At 42.7% G+C, this 15,128-nt stretch overlaps 1 protein-coding gene across 2 annotated transcripts in view; it reads right to left on the reverse strand.

The window, feature by feature from the left end:
* Positions 1-10,054, reverse strand: part of TOM1L1 (target of myb1 like 1 membrane trafficking protein) — a 52,722-nt gene extending 42,668 nt beyond the window's left edge. Inside the window, exons 1-4 of one of the 2 annotated variants that reach the window (XM_065896664.1) lie at positions 9,988-10,054; positions 7,230-7,314; positions 5,269-5,347; positions 229-378 (exon numbers count right to left, since the gene is read on the reverse strand). In XM_065896664.1, coding sequence (XP_065752736.1) covers positions 229-378; positions 5,269-5,347; positions 7,230-7,314; positions 9,988-10,045 — 372 coding nt within the window. In that variant the 5' untranslated portion in view covers positions 10,046-10,054. The remainder of the gene's footprint in view (positions 1-228; positions 379-5,268; positions 5,348-7,229; positions 7,315-9,987) is intronic. The other variant, XM_065896665.1, reaches the window with a different exon arrangement.
* Between the last annotated feature and the right edge of the window lie 5,074 nt (positions 10,055-15,128).

Below are 15,128 nucleotides of genomic sequence, written 5' to 3' on the forward strand. Positions count from 1 at the left end.
GTAGATAAGATAGAAACTGAGAGACACGTATGGAAAAGACTACAAATTCTTCAGAAAAAGGCCACTATCCAATGCCAAGAAATTATTATTACATGGAAAACCGAATAGTAAAAACTCTTTGGGGCTCAATCCCAGGCTTGTAAAGGATCACTGAACCAATTGGGAGTTAGGTAATTAAATTTCTAATCTTAGACATTCACCATCCCATAAGATATATAATAGACTTACCTTAATGAAATTCAAAATTCTATTCTGAATGTCTATTGGCAAGGTGTATCTGGGACTCAGCAGCTTAACTAGACTATCTTTAACGAATTCCTTCTTCACAATCAGAGACTGGAAACTCGGACCACAGTTCTGCATACACACGTCAATAAGCTAAAGAGAAAAATTAAACGTTTTATCTCTTTGCAAAACCACCTCCTAAATATAAGGTAAAAATTGCTAAGTAATGATTTCCACCAGCATTCCAATTAATAAACATAGTTTAGTATCTACTAAAATACATGGCAAAATGTTAGGTTCTGGGAATGTGAGGAAATATAAGGCATAATGTAACTGCTTAGTGGATGGTCCTGTTGGGGAGCCAGGACACAATTATATGAGAACTAATAACTGTGCAAGGTAGTAAATGCCAAGGGCCAATGGGAGGTACAAACGAAGCATGTGGGCTCTATACAAGGTGACATTTGTCCTAGTTTTGCCAGGAAAGTCCTGGTGAACTCCTGTTGTCCTGGTTTTATTAATGATGATACCTCCTTTCACTCTCAAAAATGTCCTTGCCTAGATGAAAAATTACATGGTTACCCCAGCTACAGACCTTTATAGGCAGATGTGATAATTTAGGGCCAGGTGGTCTTAAGACTTTTGGAAAAGGGTGGTTCTACGCTGGGCTTTGAAAAATGGTCAAGAAAAGTACAAATGAGTATAGAGCAATAGTCTAGACAGGTAAATGGTATTAAAAAATATAAGTACAGGTGACAAAGCATATGAGCTGTAAGGAGGAAAATAAGTACTCCAGTTTGTAGAGGCTTCTTTACATCAGCAAACTGGGGACATTGGGGAGGTGGGTGGATTAAGTCTGGAGGGGCTTCATCCAGACGGTAGAGAAATGTTGTGTGGCAATGTAAAGAATTTGAACATTATCTTGAAGGCAGTAAGAAGCCACTGAAGGGTTCTTATTAGTTTTGTCACCATCACAACTCTATCCTGAACTTGAGAGAAAGGTTAGTGCATGCAAAGTACCCTGACAAGGTTTTCAAGCAGCACCCTACAAAGGGAATTGGAGGGCAAAGACCCTGGAATGAGAGAGAGATCCAGCAGTTACCCACTAGTACAGCCTGATGCAGAAAGGCCTAAACTAGGATGATGTGGGTACAAGGCAGGGAAAGACATAAGAATTATGAAGCAAGAGCTTTCAGCAACCGGGGTTTGTTGAAAAGGAAAGGCTGAAAGTGACGTGACTGTTACTCTGCATGAGACTGATGGAAATCTGGAAGTGGATGGGATACTATGACTAGTCGAAGGTCAAAATGGTGGGTTGAAATTTAGATATTTTGAGTTTATAAGTGCTGTGAACTGAATGTTTGTGTACCTCCCAAATTCCTATGTTGAACCTCCTAATCCCTAATGTGATGGTATTTGGAGGTGGGACTTTTGGGAGGGAGTTAGGTCATGAGGGTGGAGTCCTCATGAATGAGATTAGTGCTCTTATAAGAAAGGGATAAGAGAGATCATCTCTCTCTTGGCCATGTGAGGATACAGCAAGAAGATGGCCATCTACAAGCCAGAGGGTGGGCCCTCATCATACACTGGATCTGCTGGCACCTTGATCTTGGACTTCACAGCCTCCAGGACTGTGAGAAATAGATGTCTGTTGTTTAAGCCACCTAATCTATGGTATTTTGTTAGAGCAGCTGAAGATGACTAAGACAAAAAGGACAATGAGACATTCAGGTAGAGATTTTTTGCTGTGAGCTGTACATGCACAGCTATAGTTCAGGGGAGAGTGAGGCCAAAAGTGAGTAATCAAGCCTGCCTTGGATGAGCAGAGAGGAAGGGACAAAGGGGTTCACCTGTGAGGCCAGAAGGACGCTCAGGAAAGGCAATCAACAGAAACTGATGCATAAGATAAATAGAACATAATGTTGGTAAAATCAAAAGAGGACAGAGTCTCTAGGAATATGGAGTGTCAAACGGTTAAGAATATGGACTGAAAAACTCAGCTAGGTTTGTTGATTAGTGGGGTCATCAGTCACCTTGAAAAAAAGATTTTCAATAAAGCAACATAAGCAGAAGTCAGGCTAAGAAGGAATGAGCTGGTATTGAAGAACTGCATGCAGAAAGTGGATTTCTAAAAGTGATCTAAAAACAAAATTAAATCTCTAGTTCCCATGCTACCACCTTCTCTGAGGTCACAAAAACCATAACGTGACCAGGATAGGTATAATCATCTTTGCAGAAAAGAAGCCCTGAAAACTGACTTTACACCATGCTCTGCATTTGTGTCACTTTAATGGCAATACAAAAATAAGAAGGTATGAAAGCTGCAGTTTTAAGGGCAATGTGGCTAAAAATGCAACCATAAAATACAGAAGCTGAGCACATGCAGCTTTGTGAAATATACAGGGAGAACCTTTAAGGCAAAGGAAAGTAAAATCAGAATCCAAAACATATTAAGATGAATCTACTGTATTTTAATGCAAGCTGAAAAGTTGAATAACATGAGCTTTTGCTTGATATACTGTTATGATGAGTTTTTATCTGATGAACTGCTGAGAGGAAAAGTGCCTCTAGTTCAATGGGAATTTATAAAAATACTTCATGTAACCAGATATGCAGTCTTAGGCAAGATACTTTGCCTCCAAATCTCATTTTCCCTAACAGTAAAATGAATGCTAAATATTCACGGGCCTAGTTGCTCCGCAGCATGTGGGATCCTCCCAGACAGGGGCTCGAACCCGTGTCCCCTGCATTAGCAGGCAGATTCTCAACCACTGTGTCACCAGGGAAGCCCCTGGATGATTCTTTCTGTGACTAATCTCTCTCATGATTAAGTCTGGCTTAAGTTAATATTAAAGTCTGTTCTGAAGCCTTAAAGACACCACTACAATGCAGTGAGTAGCGTGAGGTGAGGTGATTGGGCCATTGACTATACAACTTGGGGAAATATGCATGAAGCTAGCAAGAGTCAAAGACCAATTCAAAGAAAATCCAAGAAGTAGGTACCTTAATGAACTCTGCCCCTAACAATGACCCCCAACCTGTGACTCTCACCCTTACTTTGACACAGGTTTTAGATTCGCTTGTTCTCACGTACTGGTGTGGAAATTAGGAGGTGGAGGATGTACAGTTACCTGAGGTGGAACAGGGAACAGGCAGCTAGCTGGCAGTAAGGCCTAAGAGATCAGACGACTGGAAGGACAGAAAGAGTGGGAACTCAGAGATGGAGGGCTGAAAGAGACAACACTCTGGGATAAGTCAGATTCCCCAGGGAAGAGTCCTGGTTTATCCCCAGAAGGAAGGAACCGTGATGGAGGAGGATATGGAGCTGAGGATAAGAAGCAACCATGGAAATGTCACGTAGGCTGGCTACAAGAGAGAAAGAGACAAACACATTATATAGAATAAACAACTGTGAGAAGGTGAAATACCACATGCTGAAATTCAAAAGTGGCATAAATTCATCTTCTGCCCTTAGGTTGCTCAGTCAATTCTCCTAACCTTCAGCAGCCCTGAGATATCCTAGATCCACTTCATTTTAGGGCACAGCTACGTATCTTTCTACCCCAATTCTACAGTATATTCCTTGAGTCCTTCCTGGATGCTAGGAGAGTGGGATGGGGGCTGAAGGACACTCAATCATTTTAACCACTCAACACCTGGTACACTGATGCACTAGGTCTTCTACCATGTAGAAAGGAGTTGAAAACACAAATGAAACACAGCAGCCTTTTCTTTCAAGGGGCTTGATTTGTTCTGAGAAGCAAGGTGGTATGGGGCAAGGACATGGAATTTAGAATCTGAGAACCGGATTGAAATCTTGCCTATGCTACTTAAATCTTGGAGGGGAAAAAAAAAAAAAATCACTTAACCTCAGTAAGTCTCAGTTTCTTCATTTCTGAAGTGGAGTCAATAATACAACTTCTTCAAAGGGTTGTTGAGAGCATCAACCAGGTACCAGGCAAAGGTTTATTTCCACCACCAACCCATTGTTCTGACATTTCTACTGAAGTGCCTTACTCCTCTCTCTCCAGTTGCCTGCATTCTGTGACCTCCCTGAGGGGGCTGCTATGGTAAAGGACAGGGGAGAGGTCAAAAAAGATGAGAGAAGAAAATCCCTCTAAAACTATATTCAGACCCCAACTTGAAGGGTTTCTTCAGTGATAGTATCATTAAGACTTCAATTCATTTTCTCATTCAGTTACTCTCCAAGTAAGCAAGATGTGATAAATTATTTTACCCCTGAAGCTAGAAAAGGGGGGCTGTGCTCACCTCTGTTCCACAGCCCTCTAGATAAACACGTCCAAGTCCCCTAAGAGCAGTGTGATGCTGGCAGAGTAGTGCCATGACCACATGTGGCTTGCGGCTGGGCTGAGGTCAGCAAAGGCACACAGAAGAAACTAGAAAGCCACACAGCTCACTCTCAGGCAGCAGGCAGGGTTTGCAAAACATACTGAAGTAAAACGGGCAACTCACCAAGCAACTGAAGAGGTCACACGGCCAAGGTTGGGGGAAAATGGGAACATGTCAAATAAATGTCCACACCCAAATCAAGCGATAAGGTGCACAGGAGAATTGTTTAAATCAACAAAGAACATTCTCCAAATTATACCAAACAGCAGAACTTGGCTGAAACCTAAAGAGCCTCCAGCATCTCAGAATTCCACAGAGGTGTTCAAATGAGGTAGAAAGATGACGGGGAGGCACTTCTCAAGCTTCAATTTTCCCCATGTGTAACACATACACAAACTTCTTGAGCAACTCAGTACCTACAGGTTTTTCATTACCAGTGCCCATCTCCTAACCAGGAAAATACGCTTTTCCAGGAACACTCACTTTCCACCGAATTAAATGCTATTACAAACAACGAAACTCCCTTGATTCTGCGATTCTCAATAAATGAATAGTTTTAATTCATACTGTAAATAACTTTTTGCTAACCTATTAATTCTCTCAGAATATTTGTATCTTTTATACCCCAAATTAGAAACGTGACTATAGCTTGGAAAATTCTGGTCTTAATTTAACATTAAAGTAAATACTTACTGACAAGGTAAGTTGTATTTCTTTATGATTGTAGTTTTTGGAAATCCTTTTCTTCAAAGCTTTTACTGCATCTTTTGGCCTGTGGCAATAAACACAGTAAAATCATCAACGTAGCCATTGCTGAAAGCAAGTAGTCTCTGAAAAGCAGCATGCAGTGTAGAAAGAGGAACGGCTAAGGAGATAACCAAGGTATTGGTTCTGTGTGGTGCTGGGCAGATGACTTAACATTTTTACACCCGTTTCCTCATACATCTAGGCAGACAATACCACCTACCTCCTTGTCAGAATCAAATGAAATATGCAGATGATGATCATTACCTAGAAAGCACTACATGTGAAATATACTCACACCCACAGCCCATATCAACGCATACTCACACCCACAGCCCATATCAACGCACAGAACCAGTTTACAGGAAATGTAATTTCCAAAAATGTTACCTATTTTTATTAGTATTTCCTAAGCATCCTATAGGCAATGGGATGTAGGAGGAGTTAGGACTAACCAGGTCAGGTTCTGATATGCTACAATGTTATGTTACAAAAGGAGGAACTATGTGTAAGTAGACAGTCTAAATTTACTCTGAGATGGTCAGTTATAGATAAGTAATGGGGATGTAACGTACAACATGATGACTATAGTTAATACTGCTGTATGGTATGTTTGACAGGTGTTAAGAGAGTAGATCCTGAAAGTTCTCATCACAAGGAAAAAACATTTTTTGTAACTGTATGAGGTGATGGATGTTAACGAAACTTGTGGAAACTGTTTTGCAGTATATGTAACTCAAGTCATTATGCTGTACACTTTAAACTTATACAGTGCTATATGCCAATTATACCTCAAAACTTAAAAAAGATACAAATATTTTTTGCATATTACCTTCCAATTTTGTTTGTTATGCTTGCATGGGTAGAATTTCTATTATATGATAATATAATTACATAATATTATGTATACTTAAAATTGTAACTATTATAAAATATTATATATATTTCTAAAAAATCATATATAAAATCTAAGATGAAACCCTTAGAAAAGTTGAAAAGAATAAAGACATTGTTTTAAAAGAAAAAAATTTTACATTGCATTTCCCTTTTTGCATTATCAATGAAGAAATTAGTATTATCAGTGAAGAAAAGGTTTAGAGGAAACAAATATGGTAAACAAGATTACAGGGAAAACACCATAAATATTTTAAAGTACTAACCATAAACACTTTCCATTGAGATAGTCAATAATTAAGTGTAAAGTTTTCTTCATCAACAAAAACTAAGACAGTCTCCTTTGCTGTTCATTATTAGTTTAAATGCACAGGAAAATCAAGAGAATTGTATCCCTTATAACAACTTGTGGTTCAGACTAAATCACAAAATAGTTGGTCTTCTTAATGATTTTATTTTTTAAACTTCAATTCTCTAAAGTTTAAGAAGTGTAACAAAAGATACCACATTGTTTAAGAACTCAGCATAAACATGGGTGAGTTGGCATTCGGAAGAAAAAAGAAATTGTCTTGTGACAGGCAGAGGAAAACAACTGCTAGATTATTTCCTGGTTGATAATGACAACTGCCCAGAGACAGGTCACCACCAGGAGTCCACTAGCTTCTTGATAATATTTTTCAGTTACAGTAACATAAAATATTGCCAATCAGAGCAAGAAGAATTCCTAACAAAGGAAACAATATCTTCCTCTCTCCTTAAAGAACAAGGAATTTGAGCTTCACCGAGACAAAATTTGAAACTATTAAGGAAAAGGCAAAGAGGAGAAAAATTATAATGGATTCTCAGATATTCCACATGCTGAAACAAGCAGCTGTCCTAATATTTCAACCTGACATGTCTTTAAAAGGCAGTGGGTGCTTAAAGGGTGATGGAAACACTATTTCAACAAGAAAACCAGTTTGCAAGAGAAAATGTGTTCTGACACTTCTTATGAGAGGCAAATACATGAAACTCACCCATCGTGGGCACTGTTAATTATGTAACAGATGTGCATGAACTGGCCCCAATCTTCAGTCTGAACTCCAGCAAATGTAGCCTTTTCTGCAAAGAAAAAGCTGTTGTGTTGAATCTGAGCTACAACAGAATAAAACATGTTTGGTCCTCCTGAAACAATCTGCCTGGAGTTCACTAGCAAGGACCATTAAGTTTATATCACCAAAGAGCAGAGAGATTTTTTTTTCTGAGCAATTCCCAGTAATTCAAGAATCAGTCAAAACCCAGGTGTTTCTGTTGCAACAGTAATGAGTGACCTATTAATAAAGACTGCAGAGCCAGGACAGCCCAGCTAAATCTCCATCTGCCTGCCTGTCTTTCAGAGAAGGACAGTCACCTACAAGATGAAGTGCACAGTGCTAAACTAAGTATTTTATCTTATGCAATTTCATTTAACCCACTGTTTTTTTTTTGTTTTTTTTTGTTTGTTTGTTTTGTTTTTTTTGCGGTACGTGGGCCTCTCACTGTTGTGGCCTCTCCCGTTGCGGAGTACAGGCTCCGGACGCGCAGGCTCAGCGGCCATGGCTCACGGGCCCAGCCGCTCCGCACGGCATGTGGGATCTTCCCAGACTGGGGCACGAACCCGTGTCCCCTGCATCGGCAGGCGGACTCTCAACCACTGCGCCACCAGGGAAGCCCCTAACCCACTGTTTTGAGGTGATGAAACAGAAGTTCAAGGAGGTTAAGGAAGTTACCCAAGGCTACACAGTCAGTACACGGTAGAACTAGCATTCAAATCTAGGTTGTTTGATGTTTGATGCCAGTTTTTGTTTGCTTTTTAAAAGTCACTTATTCTCCTTTGCGGGGTGTTGTTGAGAAAAAGACAGATCTACTGAAACTGTCTATGTACTTCCTAGCACCTGTGCTAACCAGAGCTGCACCAGGCAGACTTGAAGGCTCCTGTACCTGTAACCCCATCACTAAACAGTCAGATAGCTTTTCCCTCTTCTGACATCCTCCTTAAGAATACAAAAAGTCACCGGGGAAGGATAATAGAACACTCAACCTGAATGAGCTTAACATCTCTATTACGAGAAAGGAGAATATCCCTCAGCATGAAAACATGAGGTTCTAGGGGAATTGAGCAAAAATAAAAAGGATAATGAAGAGGATAAAGGTTTGGTTAGGGGAACTCCGAAGCTTAGACTGCTCCTCATCTAGGAGAAACACTATTTGAATTTGGCATTCAAATGGACAAGGCTTACCAACCTTGTGTTCAGTTACAAGGTTCTTTCTGCCAGATTTCTTGCTCCCCATTCTGTCTTACTTCTTCCCACCTTCCCATCTTCCTAGAAAACTCCTATTCACCTTTCAAAGGCCACGGCAGAGTTAAGTTCTCCCTTTTCATAAGTTTTGGGTGTTTTACACTTCTCTTCTATTGCAAAGGTACTGCACCATTGTCAGTACGGAATTGTGTGCGTCTTCCCTATAAGATTATGCGTTCCGTGATGGCTGAGACCACATCTTACCTTTGCCTGGTCCAGGTCCAGGGATATAGCTGGCAGTAAATGTTCACAGCATTAAAGAATAAATCAGCCTATGAAGATGCAGCCTGAATCCACTTCTGTTCAGGGTTCATTTTAATACCCAACAGAGATACAGCCAGCAACAGTTTAGAAAGCATCTCCTCCTCAATGATAGTTACACTCACCATCTTATAAAGGTATGGGAACTAAGCTTCAGGTTGAGTAGTGTTTTGGTTTTTGTTCTTTAATTTATTCATTCTTTATTTATTTTTGGCCGCGCAGCATGTGGGGTCTTAGTTCCCAGACCAGGGATAGAACCAGCGCCCCCTGTATTGGAAGGGTGATGTCTTAACCACTGGACCACTAGGGAAGTCCCTGGGTAATGTGTTCTTGTCATACAGCAGTTAACTGAGCTGCAGGCAAAACTGTTCAAATCTGAGCCTCCTTATTATAACTACCAGGTTTTCATGATTTCCTCATCCCACTAAGCTCCCCGAAGTGATCACGCTTTGCTTGGCATCTATATGCACTGGTGCCACACCCGGTTCCCAAGGGAGGTATCAGAGACCAGGGAGAAGGGAGCCGGTGTTGTTAAACAGTCCAGGCACTTGGCTCTGGCTTCCGTGTACATGGATCAGAGCACGGCCACGGGAGAGGGAAGGAGTCAGGCAGACACCTGTGTAGCCCCTAGTGGCCTGGAGAGGCCTCTTGTGTACCCAGAGCGCGCCTGGCTCCCCCTTCCTTCGCTCCGGTGCTAGGCATGTTCGTTCTCTTTGTTCACCACTAAAAAGTAACTCACGTTTTAAGGGCCTGGAGTCAGAACTAGTTTGGAGACCTGCCTGTCACATCGAGGTCCCTGCACTTAACCTCCTGGAAACTTTTTCTCTTTGCAAAACGGGCAGGACAACACTTGGCCCTCGGGTGGACTCACTTTCTGAAGAGCTCCCCCTTACCCAGAAGTTGACACGGCCCCGTAGAGGCCAGCCACGCCACACCTGGATCCCCTCGGTCCACCTGTCCGCTTCCACCCCACCCCCACCCCGGAAAGCACCGGAAGACGGGAGGTGAGGAGGTGGGGTTTGAGAGAGGTCGTCGGGGACAGGTGCCGCTCGGGACCAGCGGAGCGCGGGGCCTGGGAAAGTTGCGGGGGAGGGGGGAGGAGTTCGTCGAACTCGGACCCACGCGATCCTCTGCGGCCGGTAACAGAGTCAACGCGTAGCGTCCCGGCCCCAAGCCGGAGGGGTCCCCCTTTTACCTATGAGCTGGCCCACGGAGGTCGCGTATGGGTCCCGGTGACTCTTCCCGAACGCCATGGTAGCGCAAGGAGCCGGCCCGGGCCTCCGCCACCGCGGCTCACGACTCTACCCGCACGGCCCTGGCTCCGCCCCCCGGGCCGCACTTCCCCTGGCCGCTGCGAGGCGCCGGGCTCCGGGCTGGGTCCTGGTGGGGCTGAGGCGGGAGCGCCGGAGGGGGCGGGCACACGCGCACCTGCCACGAGCCGCGGGACCGGCCGGGCGGCCCTGGGAACACTGCTGGGGACGAGTGACCCGGGGGCGGATCCTGCCGCTCACGGGGCGAAGTGCTGTTCTTCTCTGCGCTTCCTGCTCCCCTTTGTAGAGAAGGAAATATGGAGTTAACACACGTCTCGGGTTACTGTGAGCATTAACCACATAACCCGCTTAGGTCAGCGTTTGGCACCCACAAAATAAATGTTTAACCACTGAGTGAATCGCCTAACCAGAAATATTTACCCCACCCCGACTTATTTACCCGCCCCAGAGATCCGGGAGGGAAGATGTGTCCCTGGCACTTTAAGGCTGCAGGTGATGGACAGGAGGAGGGACTGGCTTCAATCGAGAGGCCTCACAGGAGCCGGCGTCCTTTGTCTCGCCCCAATTTCCTGAGGGACCACGTGGCGCCGCCCAGCGAGTTCTCGGTTCCTCCAGGGAACTATTTTCCAGCGAAGGTGAGAAGAAGAGAGGGACTTTCCTTCTGCTCCGGCAGGGAGTGTTTGGCCTTAGGACTGCTTTGGAATGTAAATCCGAGCTGGAGCATTTCAACCTCTTTCCAGCTGCCCTTTCAGAAGCGGAATTTATTTCCTTTTCTGGTGCATTCGATTAACATCTGATTAGCGATGGTAACAATCTTCCACGATGATGCTGGAGCCTGCTGGGGAGTGGTGTGTCTCCAAGGTGATGGCAGTTAGCATAAGATGGGCTCCCTCTGCCTCCGGATCTTGCTTCCTGTGGTCAAGTGGGGCCCAGTTCGACAAGCCCTTCCTGGGCCCTGGAAATGGTGACAAGAGATCAAAGGGAGATCGGTCTGGCTTATGTCCTTAGTCATATATTTAAAAATAGAAATCAAAACCAATTCCAGTGTGTGCCAAGGGGTTAACTTTTTTTTGCTCTAATTCTGTTATTTCTAATTTTTCTTGACCATGTGAGGTAATACCTGGGATTCTAAAATCTAGAATGAATCATTTTTGTTGTAAATGCCTCCTGCCTGTAACTAATATTCTCCACCTGCTTATCCAGGGTGAATAACCACTTCTTGTGGTGCTACTTATCAACTAGCTTAGTCATCGCTACAGCTTCTGCCCACACTGTTGAAAACCTCTTGTGACATCACCAACCTAATCTCTTTCATATTATAGACTCTACAAAATATTCCACTCTCTGAACCCTACAAGCTTAAAGAGAAAATTTCAACTTAGGCTGCTGTTGGTGTCAGTGGCCTTCCATCAGGGAATGAGAACTGGGAAGGAATCAACATACATAATTTTAACATAATTCTGCTACTTCTTATGGGAGAAGTTTTGTTTTTTATTTCCTTGTGCTACAGGATTGAGGCACTGAGAACATGGCACCAGGGAGCGTGTTCAGGACATTATGTCGGGGTAAACAGAACCAGGTTGATGGGTTCTGAAGCTCTTTTCTCCCTGTTTGCCTACGGGGGTGTTGTGGTGGTTGCAGCCTTCTTTCTGTGTTCTGCCACTTTCTCCATGATCTGCCAAGTCCCTAGGGGGGATAATCAACCAGTCCGTGTTAGTATGGTCTGAGAGTAGGATAGAATTCACAGCTAAGTTAAGGTCAGAGAAGAGGCAGAATCCCAGAAAGAAACAAGGGTAAGATTTCTGGATACCAGGAGCAAAATCTCACTAAAATTTCAATTCTAAAAACACTTACTAAGCGTTTATTTACACATAAGTCATAATGCTAGGTAGAAACAAAGAAAATAACCTTTATTTATTTATTTGGCCACACTGCGTGGCCTGTGGGATCTTAGTTCCCCAACCAGGGATTGAACCCGGGCCACTGCAGTGAAAGTGCCAAGTCCTAACCATTGGAACACCAGGGAATTCCTGCAAATAACCTTTACAGTACTTTAAATACACTTAAGTGCCTGGAAGTGGAACTCCATCTGAATGCAGTCTTCCTAAGCCTGGAGACAGGTAGCATACACTTCATTTGTACAAATATGTAATCAGAGATTTAAAAATATAAAGCTAGGGCTTCCCTGGTGGTGCAGTGGCTGAGAGTCCGCCTGCCGATGCAGGGGACACGGGTTCGTGCCCCAGTCTGGGAAAATCCCACATGCCGCGGAGCGGCTGCGCCCGTGAGCCATGGCCGCTGAGCCTGCGTGTCTGGAGCCTGTGCTCCGCAATGGCAGAGGCCACAACAGCGACAGGCCCGCGTACCAAAAAAAATAATAAATAAAATAAATAAATAAATATATATATATATATATATATAACTAATAAATAGCTTGACTAGAGTTTGAATCACGGCTGCCTGATTCTAGAGCCTGTATTTTTGCCACTAGGTGAACCTGCTTATTAAGCATGTTTCTCCTCATTTTTCTTTTAAAGATCTGTGTGGTTCAAAGTATATCACGACCCCTATTCCTATCTTAAAGAAGATATACATAGACTTTGCTGGCACAGGGTCCTGCTGTTCTTTCTGTACCTATTCAAGAATGCTAATATTTTCTTTACCAGAACTATATGCTGGGTGTGCTGTAAACACATTACATGCACATGCGTTCTCTCATTTAATCCCATGATAACTCTGAAACCAGTACTCTTATTACTCTGTTTTACAGATTAGAAAAACCAAAGTAAGTCATTTTTCATGCAGTCATAGTGAAGGACTGTATGATTCCAGAAGCTGTGACTTTAACCTATGTACTCTCATGCGTAGAGCCTAGATGGTAGGTGGTACCCTTTCCTTTTTAAAAAGTGGGTTCTAGGGGATGGTACCTGGAGAATGAGGTGACCGAATGTGGCAAACACACGTATCTGGAAACAAAGTTGACCCATCATCAGGCTTTATGCAGTTAAGAGTCTTTTTCACCCTCTAATTTGATTCTGTTCTTTCCACTAAATTTTTTAGATTGTCAGATCTGGACATACCCTTATAAATCTCATGTCTACTGCATCATCTTACAGATGAAAAATGGACAGCCAGCTAAGCGAAGTAACCGCCCCAAGGCCATTCAGCTCCAGCTAAGAGAATGCAACACAATACCTTATCCCTGAGTCCCAAACTTTTCCCACTACAGGCACCTTTTCTCTATTTTAATATTTAAATATTCTCCTCCATTCCTCCGCATAGTATTGGTTGGCCGAAAAGATTTTTCATACAGGTTTTTCCAAAAGATATTATGGAATGAACTTTTGGGGCAACCCAGTATTTTCTCTAGCCCTCTCTTTATCCTTCTCTTTTTCTAATGGGTCCAGTTCCAGACATCTCCCACTCTCTCTTCCCTAGCTGTTCCACTGTGGAAACTAATTTCCATAGCCACTTGATCATCAACTCCAAGCCATTTCTCAGCCTCATCCTCTTTGCCCTCTCTGTGCTATGTGATGCCGTCCCATTAGCCATCCTTCTTTCCCCCCTCACCTTTCAGGGCACTTCCCTATCCTATACAGTACTCCTTTCTCTGGCTGCTACTTCTCATGATCTTCATCTGGCTCCATCTTCCTCCTTGCCTGTTAAAACTGTTAGCCTCCCCAGAGTTCTGTAGTCTCTCTTTTCCTCTTTCTCCATTTCCCTCAGGGTGCCTTCTCCTTGTCCCTTCTCTATGAAACATTTTCTGACCACTCCCAAGAGAACTGAGTCCTCCTTTCCTGTCCTACATACAGATTTCTGTCTTAGAGCTCACAACACTTTGTACTGCTTGTTTGTTTAGAAATATGTTCCCCCCGTGGGATGAATTGGGAGACTGGGATTAACATGTATACACTAACATGTATAAAATAGATAGAACTAATAAGAACCTGCTGTATAAATAAATAAATAAAAGTTTTTAAAAATGGTATTTAACAAGAGCCTAACCTAAATAAATAAATAAATAAACAAATAAATATAAAAGAGACCCCAGAGAGCTCCCTGCTCCTTTCACCATGTGAGGACACAGCAAAGAGATGGCAATTCCTGAACCAGGCAGTGGGCTCTCACCAGACACTGAATTTGTCAGTGCCTTAATCTTGGACTTCTCATCCTTTAGAACTGTGAGAAATAAAATTCTTTTGTTTATAAGCCAAAAAAAAAGAAATATGTTCCCCCCCTCCTAGATATAAGCCCCTCAAGGGAATAGAATCCTGTTTGTTGGGCTTGGTATCCAGGCACTTAACAGGCCTTAGGAAAGTTTATTGAATGCATGAATGACTCTCTAAAATCTTGAACTCTATCCTTCCTGAGATCCAGTCCTTAATTCCTCCCTGGATGCCTTGTTGGAACTCTGACCTTGAAAGAACTAGAATTATACTCATCCCCTTCCTCCACTGTCTCAGTATGCTACCTGACTTCTTTGTTTTGATGAAGGCAGTAATGGATGTGTTGGAATCACCTGAGCTACTGTAAAGAGTACTGATGCCTGGCTCCCACCCTCAGAGATTCCGATTTAACGAACCTGGAATGTATCAAGGGCATCAAGATTTTTAAAAGTCCCCAGATTGGCTAATGGTATCATACTTTCCCAAATAAAAAATCTTGAAATTATCCTCAATTCTTCTCTTTCAATTAGTTTCAGATTCCTTTGTGTTCTTTATCTATCTCCTTGCCTTTTCTCCTCTATGAATACTGCTCAGACCAGCAGTTCTTAAATGTCATAAGACAATACTCTTTAAGGATGAAATTGGACTGAAGCTTGGGTTCTCTCAAATATAGCAAGACCCTGTGCATCTATAGATGTATTAGTATTAATTATCTTTAAAAGTAACATTTTACACAATAATTCTTGCCCATTGTTTTTGAAAACTGTAGGTACAAAGATGTATGTTGACTTTATTTCCACAGTTATTTTTTAGTATCTACATCTTGGAAACTTCTTATTCTGGAAATTAACTTCAAAGCTCAGTCTTCTCTCTTCCTGCTCTTGGGCTTTTGGCTGAAC

This window comes from Phocoena phocoena, chromosome 19, assembly GCF_963924675.1.
Source record: "Phocoena phocoena chromosome 19, mPhoPho1.1, whole genome shotgun sequence".
Lineage (NCBI taxonomy): Eukaryota > Metazoa > Chordata > Mammalia > Artiodactyla > Phocoenidae > Phocoena > Phocoena phocoena.